We start from the raw sequence: 12510 nt of genomic DNA on the forward strand, positions 1-12510 counted from the left end.
TTTGGTAGCACATTGAGATTACACAATTGCTTGCATCTTTTATTGATGCTTTTCATCATTTTTCAAATTGACAAAAATTTCCCAAGAGACAATCGAAAGTTAAACTCAATGTTCACATAATGTTCATTCAATGTTTATGAAAATGTAATGTTTTCTTTACTAATTTAAACATATCAGTCAGATAATAAACACTGACTTTTTAAACTTAAGGACTATGTTTTGCTGAAAAAGCTTTCTTTTGAACAGGAAAAGGCAGTTGACAAATTCATACGTTCTCCTCTTCCTACTTCTAGCTCATGAAGCTAAAAACAGTTCATTGTATCATAGATCACTTTCTACTCTGAAAACAGGGACAGAGCTCACTTCCTAGAGTGGCAAAAATCAAACACACTTGCTAACAACATAAAGAGCCATATTTATTAAGCGCTCCTAATAAGTTATAATAAATCAAGTTAAAACCAGTTAAAAATAACATGTGTTCCCTTTCTGCTAGGATCCAACTCATCATTTAGGAAGTGGTTGGAATAGGAATTGCTCAGTAGAGACTAATGCTAACTCCTTTGTGCTCCTTCTTTCCCTCTTCATACTTTCTGCTTTCTCTTTCCCATCTGCATTGATACTGCATTGCCTGTTTTGTCTCTTAATTGAGCCTGAGATCTCAGGGTGTAAGGTCACAGATCTTGTTCAAAGCACAGTCCACAGCTGGTGCCAAGACAGCATGTGATTGGGATGCCTAACCTTAACTGACACTATGAGCTACAAAACTTACAAACCCCAAAGTTATTGAGATTTTAAATGTGCTCAGCTCTCATCACATATGTTTAACGCACTAAAGAGCACATTCTTGAGATTGTTCAAATCAACATCGGCCAGCCTGCTAAATGCTTACCTGTGCGCTTCTGGATCAAGCTCTGTGGGCATAGCGGGTCATTTGAACTTGGGTAGAAATCTGTTTTGTCTTCGATAACCTTCCCGCTGTGGCTAACCGTGCCTGCTGTCCCCATGAATCTCCTCCTCTGTGCAATGTGCATGAAGCCTGTGCTCTTCCTCACAGCCCTCTCCCTGCAGTCCCAGCACTAAGGCCGGCTTCGCGGGCAGGCCACCTCCTCTGCACACCGCTCCCTGTTCCCTGCTGGGTTTAAGTAGGAATGGAGCCTTCCCAGTGTTAAAATAAACCTGTGTCTGCAAAAGAAAAGAAAAACAAGACAGAATTCATTTGTAATTTGGTATTTGTCTGACTTTTCCTATGAACTATTAGGATGCTTTTCTTATATTTCTCTGCAAACATGTTCCGTTTTCCACCCATGAGTACAAGTTGCATAGATGATCTACTTCCCTTTCGAGATTGTGACATCTTTGAACGTAGAATCCGTCTCCATGTATCTGGTACTCCCTGCCAGAGTACTTGCTGCACTGTGGCCATCAATGGGTGTTTGTTCAACATTTAATAACGGTGCAATTTAACAAAATTCTATTAAATTTGTTTCTCTCTACATGGAAATGTAATTTTATCTTATTAGAACCATTTCACTTTTAAACGCCCTAAAATAGCACTCTTGGAATGAGGAAATGAATATAAACTAAGAAGATGCCTGTGGGGACCTTTGTTCCAATCCCATCGTTACTCTTCCAGCCACCTGGCGAGGATACAGGCTCAAAGGCAGGTGTTAGGCTGAGGTCGCCCGGTCACAGCTCTAGGGCTCTCAGATGCCCTGCTCTCACCACTACCACACGCAAGAACACAGCGAGAGCTCCTTAGAGCCAGTTTATTTAGCATTTTGATCTTTTCATTTTCTGATTTCTTATAATTTATAAATTTGAAGAATGCCTTCTTCCACACTGGTGGGGGGGTGTAACTAAAGCCTGGAGGCTGCTGTTCCAACATCTTTGCGGCCAGAGCTTCTTTTACTATCCTGAGTCAGAGCCTCCCAAAGCCACTGAGGAACGCCCATGGGGCCGGGGGGTGGGGTGGAGACACTGCGCATTCAGGTCTCACCATCTGGGGACCCAGTGTGCTGTGGTGCCCTTGCTGAAGCAAGGCTAATTGTCCTCATGTGACCGAGAGAGGCTTCTCACGGCCATGCACAAAAATGGAGACCGTGTCAACAAGCATCCCAAGGTAGGACAGAGGCAGAGCGTTTCAGATTCTCTTTTAGAATTTGGTGGCAACTGCTGGAGAGGCTGGTCTAATCTGTAACAAGTTAAACAAAGAGCCTTAGGAAGACAAACAGGAGAAAGAACCTTGGATTTATTATAGACTCCGAGGCCTGGCTTTTTGAGCCAGGCTTAGTTTTATTAGCATACAGCATAATGCTCGGCACCGAGGAGACACTTAATAAATATTTATGCACAAATGAATGAATTTTGAGCACATCACTTAACCCTTTGTACACTCAGTCTCCACGTCTACAAATTAAGACGATTCAACTAGATAGTTATCATGATTGTAAAAATGTCTTGATTTAGAGATACCTATTTTTCCCTAATTATCTACTTTCACACGTGACTAAAGCAAATTATAACCAAACCTCATTAATTTAGAATTATACTAGTAAGCCTCATCTAATTCATTAAAATCTGAATTACAAAACATATTAAGAGAAATACAACATTACTTTTTAAAAATTCAGTAAATAGGATGAAGATATAAGTGAATAAGAATAAGATTAATTAGATAAAATGATTTGTACACTTATGTTCCAGATTGATAAATCCAAACTTTAAAATGTCCTAACAATAAAATATAGTTCTGAGTTTGGATGCTGAAGAATTTCAGGGTAGCTCCTTTGTGCTTCTTTCTTTCTTTCTTTCTCCTCCCTTCCTTCCTTCCTTCATTCCTTCCTTCCTTTTTCTTTCTTTTTATTTTTGATGTTTACTTTTGTTTTTCCAACTAGAAACTAAGCCTCTGAAGTCAGGGAATATGTAGTATAGAGCTTGAGAGATAGCTTTTGAAAATGGACAGAAGTATTTCAGAAACTTCTACTCAAAAGTTGCTATGGACTGAACTGAGCACTCCCACCCTGCAAATTCCCAGGGGAAGCCCCACCCCTTAGCATGACTACCGTGGAGCAGGGGCCTGTAAGGAGGTCGTTAAGGTTAGATGGGGTCATAAGGGTGGGTCCCTGAGCCAATAGGATTGCTGTCCATATAAGAGGAGCCACCAGAGAGCTCGCTGCCTCGGCACACATGCACAGAGGGACAGGGGCTGCAGGGCAAGTCCCGAAGCCTCAAAATGCAACTGTCTCGGCACAGATGCACAGAGGGACAGGGGCTGCTGGGCAAGTCCTGAAGCCTCAAAATGCAATCTGCCTGCTGCCCCCTGGATCTCAGACTTCTGGCCTCCATAACTGTGAGGAATCAATGTATGTGGTTTAAGCTGAAACTACCCAGTCCACAGACAGCAATCCAGGCAGAATAATACAATAGCAGTTTCAACACCACACAAAACTCTCCTGTCTCCTTGTAGATGAAGCAGCTCCAACCCACAGGCTCCAGTCTCACTCAAGGCTCACCAGAGATGCAAGCCTCACCCTCCCCATCCACCCCCACATGCCACCATCCATCCCCATGCCCCCATCCACCCCTGCACACTATCCACTATCCACCCCTGCACTCCACCATCCACCCCCTGCTCCCCACCATCCACCCCTGCTCCCCACCATCCACCCCTGCACTCCACCATCCATCCCTGCTCCCCACCATCCACCCCTGCTCCCCACCATCCACCCCTGCACTCCACCATCCACCCCTGCTCCCCACCATCCACCCCTGCTCCCCACCATCCACCCCTGCACTCCACCATCCACCCCTGCTCCCCACCATCCACCCCTGTTCCCCACCATCCACCCCTGCACTCCACCATCCACCCCTACCCCTCACCATCCACCCCATCCTCAGCCACCCAGTACTACCCCTTACCATCTTCCCCAACCCCACCATCCAATCCTAACCCCCATCATCCATCTCCCCACCATCCACCCATACCCCTCACCATCCACCCCTACACCTCACCATCCACTCCTATCTCCCACTATCCACCCCATCCTCAACCATCCAATGCTACCCTTCTCCATTCTCCCCCACCCCAGCATTCAGCCCTACTCCTCACCATCCTCCCCAACCCCACCATCCTCCCCACCCCCCATCATCCACCCCTACCCCTCACCATCCGCCCCTACCCCCCACCACTCACCCTACTCTCTCTTACTCAGGACATCCACCCCACTTCAGGCACCTGCCCAAAGCCCTTGCATCCACCAACCTGCCTGAGAAAGCAAAGGACCCTCCACCTAAATTCTTATCTGTTCTTCAAGGGTTTCCATCCATTCCACTCACCCTCCGAGTTATCGCCACTGCAGTGGATGAGACATTTCACTTGAGGGAATGAAGGGCTTTTTTGGTCCCCTCTCCCTTAAAAAAATTTCAAGGAGTTTAGTGATGAAAAGCTGCCCTTCCCTTAAGACACACACATATTGGCCCAGCATAGTGTGCTAGGCAGTACCCTAGCATGCAGCAGGCAAATACAGGGCACCTGGGTCCACCTGAACTTCAATCAACCACAAAAATTTCTTAACTTATACTAGATTTAGATGACACTGTATACAACCCTACTCTACTGCCATGTATTAGATTATGCCAAAAAATAATCCATGGTCATTGTAAATGCACACTTACCTGGCACACTGTATTTTGCTTGCTCTATCTGGCAACTCCTTCCATAAGGGAAGTCTGAAGTGAGCAGTCGAGCTGGGAGAGCAGAGTTATGAGGGGCGGGGGAATGATGGGGTCCCACAGCCATGCCCATCAGCCCATTGACCACATCTACATGGCACAGGGAGAAGGAGGGGAGGACAGGTGCGTCCCGGCACGGCCACCCCTTCATTAGCCCGTCAACCACAGCCTGCACGGCACTCATCCCATGAGCTGTCACCCAGCACCCACCAGGAACTGAACAAGAAGGACATGGCTGTGTCCTCAGGGAACTTAGGGAGGACGGTTATCTCCCCCACAACACAGTTCAGTCAAATGTACCACGGGGCAGGTGTTGGTCTAATATTAACCAGTACTGGGAACACTGCATGATCTTAATTCCTTCTTGAAAAGTTTGTTTTCAAAAAGCTGAAGGAAAATACATCACAGTGATACAGAAGTTGAACCAGCCTCTGGCCCTGAGCACCAGTGCACCAAGCAGGTGATGGGGCGGCCCCGGTACAGGCAATAGCATGTGGGGTCTGGGGGCAGCCAGGGATCCAAGCTTAGGTTGGGCAGCATGTGAGGTGAGTGGCCAGCAGCACACCCCAGTGTCACCTGGTGCCTTGGTAAACGAGGCTGCCAGAAAAAGCATGGATTAAGCAAGAGTTTATTTTGCCTGGGGTCATCATTTTAGCAACATAAACTTACGTCATTAATTTGCATTGGCATCTGACCATTTTGTGAAATGTGGAGTTTCTGAGGGCGGCAAGGCACCTAGAGTCCAGCACCTTCCTGTGCTGCCCACTCTGGCAGAGGCCCCAGGCAGAGAAGAAGGCGGCGGAGAGGTAGACTAGCTGATGAAATTTCTGATTTTGTAACTCGAGCCTTCTTTCTCATTAATTTTTTTCACTTCTCCCTTTTTATGGAAACAGAACATACATACAGAAAGTACACTTAAAGTATCAGCTTGATGAATTTTCACAGCCTGCGCTCACCCTCATCATCAGAGCCAGATGAACAACCTGAACACACAGCAGCCCTGAACCCTCTGCGGGCCACTCCCAGGCACCAAGCTCTGGCACCCTAACTTCTGAAGGCAGAGAGTGATGTGCCTGTGTTTTTGCACTTTATACGAATATATTTTGTCTTACATCTTAATTGCATATGTTATTTATCCCCGAGTTCCCTGAGGACAGAGCCATGTCCTTCTTGTTCCCTCCTGATCAGTTCCTGGTGCGGGCGGGGTGGCAGCTCCTGGGATGAGTGCACGCTTGGTAGTGAACGGGTGGCTGCGCCTGGACCCACCCGCTCTCTCTCTCAACCTCCCTGTGGTTGACAGGCTGCTGGGCATGGCTGCGGGACACCATCAATGATTACTCTCCCTTTAACCCTTTCAGAATAAGCAACACAAGCAGTGCTTTAAACCCAAAAGGTGCCTTAGCACCAGGCCATAGAGATTTTGCAAAAGCCGTGGGATACGGAGCTGGTACAAGTGGAGTCTCTCTTATTTGAAATGCCTGGTACCAGAAGGGTTTTGAGTGTTTCATTGTTTCGTATTTTGGAATATTTGGGTATACATAATGAGACATCTTGGAGATGCTACCCAAGTGGAAACGCAAAATAAATTCATGCTTTATATACACATAGCCTGAGGTAATTTTATACAATATTTTTAATAGTTTGTAAATGTAATGAAATTTTGGTTACACTGTGACTGCAACCTGTCACATGAGGTGATATGGTTGGCTGTGTCCCCACCCAAATCTCAACTTGAGTTGTATCTCCCAGAATTCGCACGTTGTGGGAGGGACCGAGGGGGAGGTAATTGAATTATGGGGTCTGGTCTTTCCTGTGCTGTTCTCCTAATAGTGAATAAGTCTCACGAGATTTGATGGGTTTATCAGGGATTTCTGCTTTTGCTTCTTCCTCATTTTCCTCTTGTTGCCACCACGTAAGAAGTGCCTTTCGCCTCCCACCATGCTTCTGAGGCCTCCCCAGACATGTGGAACTGTAAGTCCAATTAAACCCCTGTTTCTTCCCAGTTTTGGGTGTGTTTTTATCAGCAGCATGAAAACGGACTAATACATGAGGTCAGGTGTGAAATTTTTCACTTGTGGCATCAGGTTAGTGCTCTAAACAGTGTAGATGTCAGGGCATTTGGGATCCCAGGTTTTTGAATTAGGGATGGTCAGCCTGTATGGCAAAAAGCCAGGTGCAGTAGCCTCCAGTCTGCAGGCCTGAATATTGGGCTGCTAATGCAGGAGAAGGCAAGATTGATCTGATGTCAAATATTGAAGCTGAAACGTGTCAGTGCCCATGTGGATCAATGTTTCATGTGAGGACAGTGCTGACATTTTTCTAACCAGCTGGATGATTTTAAACCATTCGGCTGAAAAAAAGACAATCAAAGAACTATTATTTTTTTAAAAAAATCTCCCTAGCCTATAAAGTTTAACACTGAAATACAGTCCTTAAGAATAACTTCTTCTAAGTGTGGTGTACAAATTCCATTTCTGCAGTGGTTTGAGGCTGATGTGCTTCTACAAGATGGTTTTGTGGTCTGGCCTAGCTATGCAGACCCTTTTGTTTCTGTTTCTGGAAATATGTCCGGCATGTTGCCCTGTTGGCGTAATTTCCTTTAATTCATCCTCGGTCACAGTTTTCCAGGGCCTCTGGGCATGGGCGTTGATAATCTACGCCTGGTAACACCAACGTCTGTGAGCCCAGCCTGACAATGATTCCACCACCTGTCAATGGAGCAGGTTTCAGTGTAAACAAGTGTGTGAATAGCTGCTGAAATATTGATGCTTTATTGCCTCAATGGAGGCCACAGTTTCCTTTATTTTATGATGGTACTTGAAATAATGTTTGATAAGAACCTACCCAAAGTCCTCCTCACATTCAGCATCTTAGAGTTTCAAAAGAAACGTGTTGTTGAGGTTTCTGTTCAAATTCCAGAAGATCCAGCCAGATCCTGGGAGTCATCATCATGCTTCTGGTGGATTTTCTCCTGCTTACATCTCAGAGTGTGATTCTGAGGCCCCTCTAGCTGTCCCAGTCCCCTATGCCCAAATTAATTCATTCACTTCAGTGCTTCAAAAACTGTCTTTAATTCTCATAAGCCCCAAGTTGATGCATTCTTCTGAAATCCTTGCCTGATGACACTGAGTATCCATTCCCTGCCATTCTCTGTCACCACACGCTTTATATTTTCTCATTGCACATAGTAAAATTTGTAATTTCATATTTTCTTTTCATTTTACTTTCCATCTCCTTCACCAATATGGAAGCTCCAGGAAGGGAGAGGCGATGGACTTTCTTCCCCTGTTGTTTTGCTACCATCATGCACACGTTGCCTGAACTACAGTCACTGCTCGATAAACATCTGCTCATGAATAGATGGTAGTGGCACAGGGGCCCGGTGTGGGTGAAAACCTCTCTGTATTCCTCTTTAGCTCAGCACTCAGGGCACATTCCTTCCTGTGCACAGTGGAAGGTAACTCTGCTGAGCCCTCTGTCACCGCAGCCTCTGCAGAGGTTCGGGCACACGGCCACCTCAGAGCCCTCCTGCAGGCATAGCAGCCTCGCACGCAACCTGGAGAATGTGCACATGCATGGGACTGGCCCTGGTTCCCGCCACACTGGGAGGTAGCCTTTGCAGAGAGTTGTCATATAACAGCCTTGCCAAGGGGAGGGTGGGACGTCATGGTTTCACATGGATAAGGTTCTTTAGCGCAGGCTCCCTACAACACTTAGCAAATAAATAGTGTTTATTCATGTGCTCATCCAAACATTTGTTGCCCGACGCAAATTCACTAGAATCATAGCGTCAAACAGCTGGATGATCACTCATCATCACACACAGGCTTGAGGAGTCCCAGAACTAACGTCAGCAAGATGATGGATGGACGGATGAGAGATAGATAAATAGATAATAGGTTAATAGAGACAGATAGATGGTAGATAATGATGCTAATGAACTTAGGTATAGATAGACAGTAGATGTGGATAGGTAGGTAGTTAGTAGGTAGATAGATAACAGGTTAATAGAGATAGATAATAGATAGATAGATAATTAATATAATTAATAGATAGAGATAGATGAGAGATAGAGATGACCCTGGCTTTATCATTTATTAATATCATTTCGACAAGGCAGAGACCCCAGCCCATGGAGAAGCTGTTGGGGGTGTGGCTGGGGTATGCAAATGTTTATGCACACGTGTTTTTGAGGGGGAAGAGAGGAAGGAAATAGGGAGAGGAAAGAAGAAAAACAATGAGACAAAGCACCCAGGGCTGCCATTCACGGGTCCATGTGTTAAATAGGTGGTTATTTGGATAGTTGCTGCTGAAAGCTTCTGCTACCTTCCCCAGGTCAGGGATGAAAGACACAGGCCCTGGTGATGGCTCTGGTTTTTTCTGGAATTGTTCTACTGGAAACTGCTCTCTGTGAATTGACGGCTAATGAGACAAGCAGCCGGAGCAAATGAGGGGCAGTGCTCTCCTCCCGTGTCCACCTTGTGGGCTCCTCCCAGCCCAAGGAAGCTCGCTACCCAGGCTTGGACAGACCCCCAAACAAAGGGAGCTGACAGCTCCACAACACTCAGCCCATGGGGACTGAAGCAGGTGAGTCTCCACCCAGCCTCTCTCCTTTGGACCAACATGAACTCTGGAGACGTCTGGGTGCAGCTGCCTCAGGCCCCACTGTCTTCAACGGGGACTGAGGTTGCAGTTTAGCTGGCTTTCCTGTTCCTGCTTCCCTGGGTCCCCCTCAAAGAAGCCGCCTGCACCCCTGTGCCACCTCACTCTGGCATAACCCTGCTCCTCCAAACCACCAGGCCTGCCCTCCCTTGTCCACACAGATCTGACAATCTCCACAGTGCTGTGCAGACTTCAGCTCCAAGAAGTTGCAAATGATGGAGATAAAATCCTTTCCTGAGAGAGTCATGAACCGTGGCCTGTTTGAGGTCAAAAGAAAAAATGAGAACAAAGAACAAGCCAAGGCTTCGGAGTGAGCCCTGAGACACCTCTCAGCTGGCCGGATGGCCAGAGATCCACCCTGCAGGAGCCGCACCGAGGAAGGTGGGCCACGTCTCCCAGCAAGCGGCATACAAGAAGGCCCCTCCCAAGAGGAGGCATCTGTGGTCCTCCCAGAGCAAAGGCAGCAGCCTCGGGAGCCCAGCCAGTCACTGGCCACCTGCACGCCTCTACACGGCAGACCTGGCCAGGCGGGCAGTGCCCATGGCCCCTTACGAATAGAATGTGGTGGAGCAGGCGGAACCTGGGCGGCTGTCCTGCACTCCGGCCAGCCAGTCCGTGGATGCTCCTGCCAGGCAGGACTGAGCCACTCCCAGTCTGGCCGGTGCCAGCTTTTTCTCAGATCCAGCCACGCCCTCTCTGGATACGGACTGGACACTAGCAGACCAAGCAGGCAGTTGCCTCCCTGGCTGGCTCTGACCTCCTGCAGCACAAGGAGAGGATGCATTGCCCTTCCAGGCATCCGGGCACCGAGGGCCGCTGCTCCGCCATCTCTTTCTGCTACCACTAACTCAAAACAGGCCAGGGAGCAGCTAGGCAGCAGCTGGGAGAGCTGCGGGCCCCTCCACCCGGTTGCTGCTGGGCTCCATCCGGCCGCACCGCCCGCACATGCTCACGTCCAGCTGCCTCGGCCCAGCGGCACGGATGGACTCAACGGCGACACTGCGGCAGCTCCCAGGGGACTCCCCACAGGTCAGCTGAGCTTTGCTTGCAGTCAGCGTGCACGGTTCCCAAATGTCGGTGGTGATTTTTGTAAGCGAGGCGGGAGGTCAGCACAGGAAGAGCGGGGAGGCAAACCTCCCTTCCCGCTGTTGCCCGCCTTTTCCTCCTGGCCGTTGCCTTTCCACGTTGTCCTCCCTGCTGCCTGCCCCAGCCCACACTCAGCAGGAAGGTGGGGTGTGGGCGGGGAGGCGAGTGGAACTGAGGGAAGCAGAAAGGGTGGTGCCATTGTCTCCGGCCTAGCTTCTGTTTGATCATTAGTTTCAATTCACGAAAACGTTCTTTTGAGGGAATTTTAAAAATCAATCACGTGCACCTCTTGAGTTAAGAAAACCAAGTGTCACAATCGTTGTTACCATGCAGGTGAGAGGAGAGGAGGGAGGATGGGAAAGTGAAGGGGTGTGAGAAAGGAGGATGCGACTGAGCATCTACAGCTCGCTGGCCGCCGCCTACGTGCTGGCCCTCCCGGTCCACAGCACCGGCGGCATCTTCCGCATCCTACAGCGAGGAGGTGGACGTTGCCCCAGGGTGAGGAGCATGTCAGGGTGGCTTCCAGGTTCAGGTTCTCGCCCAGGCCTCAGCCTTCATATGTACATTCTGCTCTAGAACATTCCTGTTCATGCGTGGTCATCGCTCACTGGTGGCCGCTTAGGTGCACTTCTCGATGGCACTGCCCAGCACGGAGCAATGCCTCTGAGTGGCAGTTTCTTCCGTACGGTCCCCACGGCCCCTCCCAAGGCGGACGATGCTGCCGCCAAGGAAACTGGCTCACCACGGACGCTGGTGAGCTATGGCGCTATCAGTGAGGTGTGGATTTCTGAGGCCTCTGGCAGGAGCCGGAGTAAAGGCCCTGAGTGTCTAGACCAGCCAGAGTGTCTGAGTGTAGGTCAGCAAATGTGGGCAAATGTCTAGGAGGTGGTGTCCTGCAGGGAGCCGAAGGCCCGTGGGGAACGTGACCAACTCAGCAGAGCCGAAGGCCCGTGGGGAACGTGACCAACTCAGCATTCCGCTGGAGGCTACAAACAGCAAACTGTTTATCATGAATGCAGGATGTGGGCAAACTCACACTGCCCTGCCACCAAAAGGTTTGCTAACAGACAACACTCCCTAGCTCCGGGCTCCTTAAAGTTATCTGCTTAAAAAATCTAGCGCCTATTGTCCAAAAAATGCAAGCCTACTGTGAACCAAACGGCAGACTTACAGTTACCCCCCACTTTCTCGCTATCTCTTTTGCCTAATAAATACGGAGGGCTGTGTAAAGCTCAGGGCCCTTGTCCACTAAAGGCAAGGTGCCCCCGACCCCTTCTTCCAAATATACTCTTTTGTCTCTTGTCTTTTATTCCCGTGTTGCCCCGCTTTGTTCAGTCTGATAGGTCCGCAACAGTGTCCCGAGGGTATGAATCCTGAAAGACAGCTCTCCACTAAGCAGGTATTTACCAGGTTAGTGCGTGTTTCCTGGGTATTAAGGGAAAACAGTAAAATGTTCTGTACGGGGGTCCCTGTGCTGTGTTGCACGAGAAGAGAGTGTGTCTTTTTACTTTTTTAATGTGGCTCAATAAAATATTAAATCACATATGTGACTCTCATTGTATTTCTATTACACAATATGCTTTTTACCATGTCAAAATATCTGGTGGCTTCAATCAAGTTGGTTAGTTAGCACCATGTTCAAGAAAAACTCTTCTTTTAGGAAGGTACTAAATGGTTCGTTGGTTGGGTTTTTTGGTGGAATTATATAACGTGTTATCACTAATCTGGCTGCAGAATAGGAGTCTGGGGGTTGGCTATAATGGCCTCTGAGGTCTTCTAAGCCTTATAGCTCTGTGATATTAAACTTGGTAAAAAGATGCCAAGAGATTCCTAGATGACAAGCCAGAAAGTATTCGCAGCCTCATAAAGTAGAGACAACTCAGCCGCTGTGAAGAGATAAACATCTCCACCGCCACGTTCGTAGTCTCCTCCGCGAGGCCTCAGTTTTGGGTCTGGTGATCTGGCTCCAGTTCCCCACTCCAGGTGGGAGCTTCGCAGGCATGGGCTAGTTATTCGAGTTCCGGGTGCCTG

General features: G+C 48.3%; 1 protein-coding gene and 1 pseudogene across 1 annotated transcript; one reads left to right on the forward strand and one right to left on the reverse strand.

Moving 5' to 3' along the window:
- Positions 1-707: 707 nt before the first annotated feature.
- On the reverse strand, positions 708-4911 carry LOC129038856 (uncharacterized protein encoded by LINC01558-like). The gene is made up of 2 exons (XM_054492311.2): positions 4675-4911; positions 708-1182 (listed from the first exon to the last, which is right to left on the reverse strand). Exons 1-2 carry the CDS (start codon positions 4880-4882, stop codon positions 1166-1168), a joined length of 225 nt encoding a protein of 74 aa, XP_054348286.1. The 5' UTR covers positions 4883-4911; the 3' UTR covers positions 708-1165.
- A 311-nt stretch (positions 4912-5222) lies between these two features.
- On the forward strand, positions 5223-10240 carry LOC129039149 (uncharacterized; annotated as a pseudogene).
- Positions 10241-12510: the final 2270 nt, after the last annotated feature.

This window comes from Pongo pygmaeus, chromosome 5 (assembly GCF_028885625.2).
Source record: "Pongo pygmaeus isolate AG05252 chromosome 5, NHGRI_mPonPyg2-v2.0_pri, whole genome shotgun sequence".
Taxonomy (NCBI): domain Eukaryota; kingdom Metazoa; phylum Chordata; class Mammalia; order Primates; family Hominidae; genus Pongo; species Pongo pygmaeus.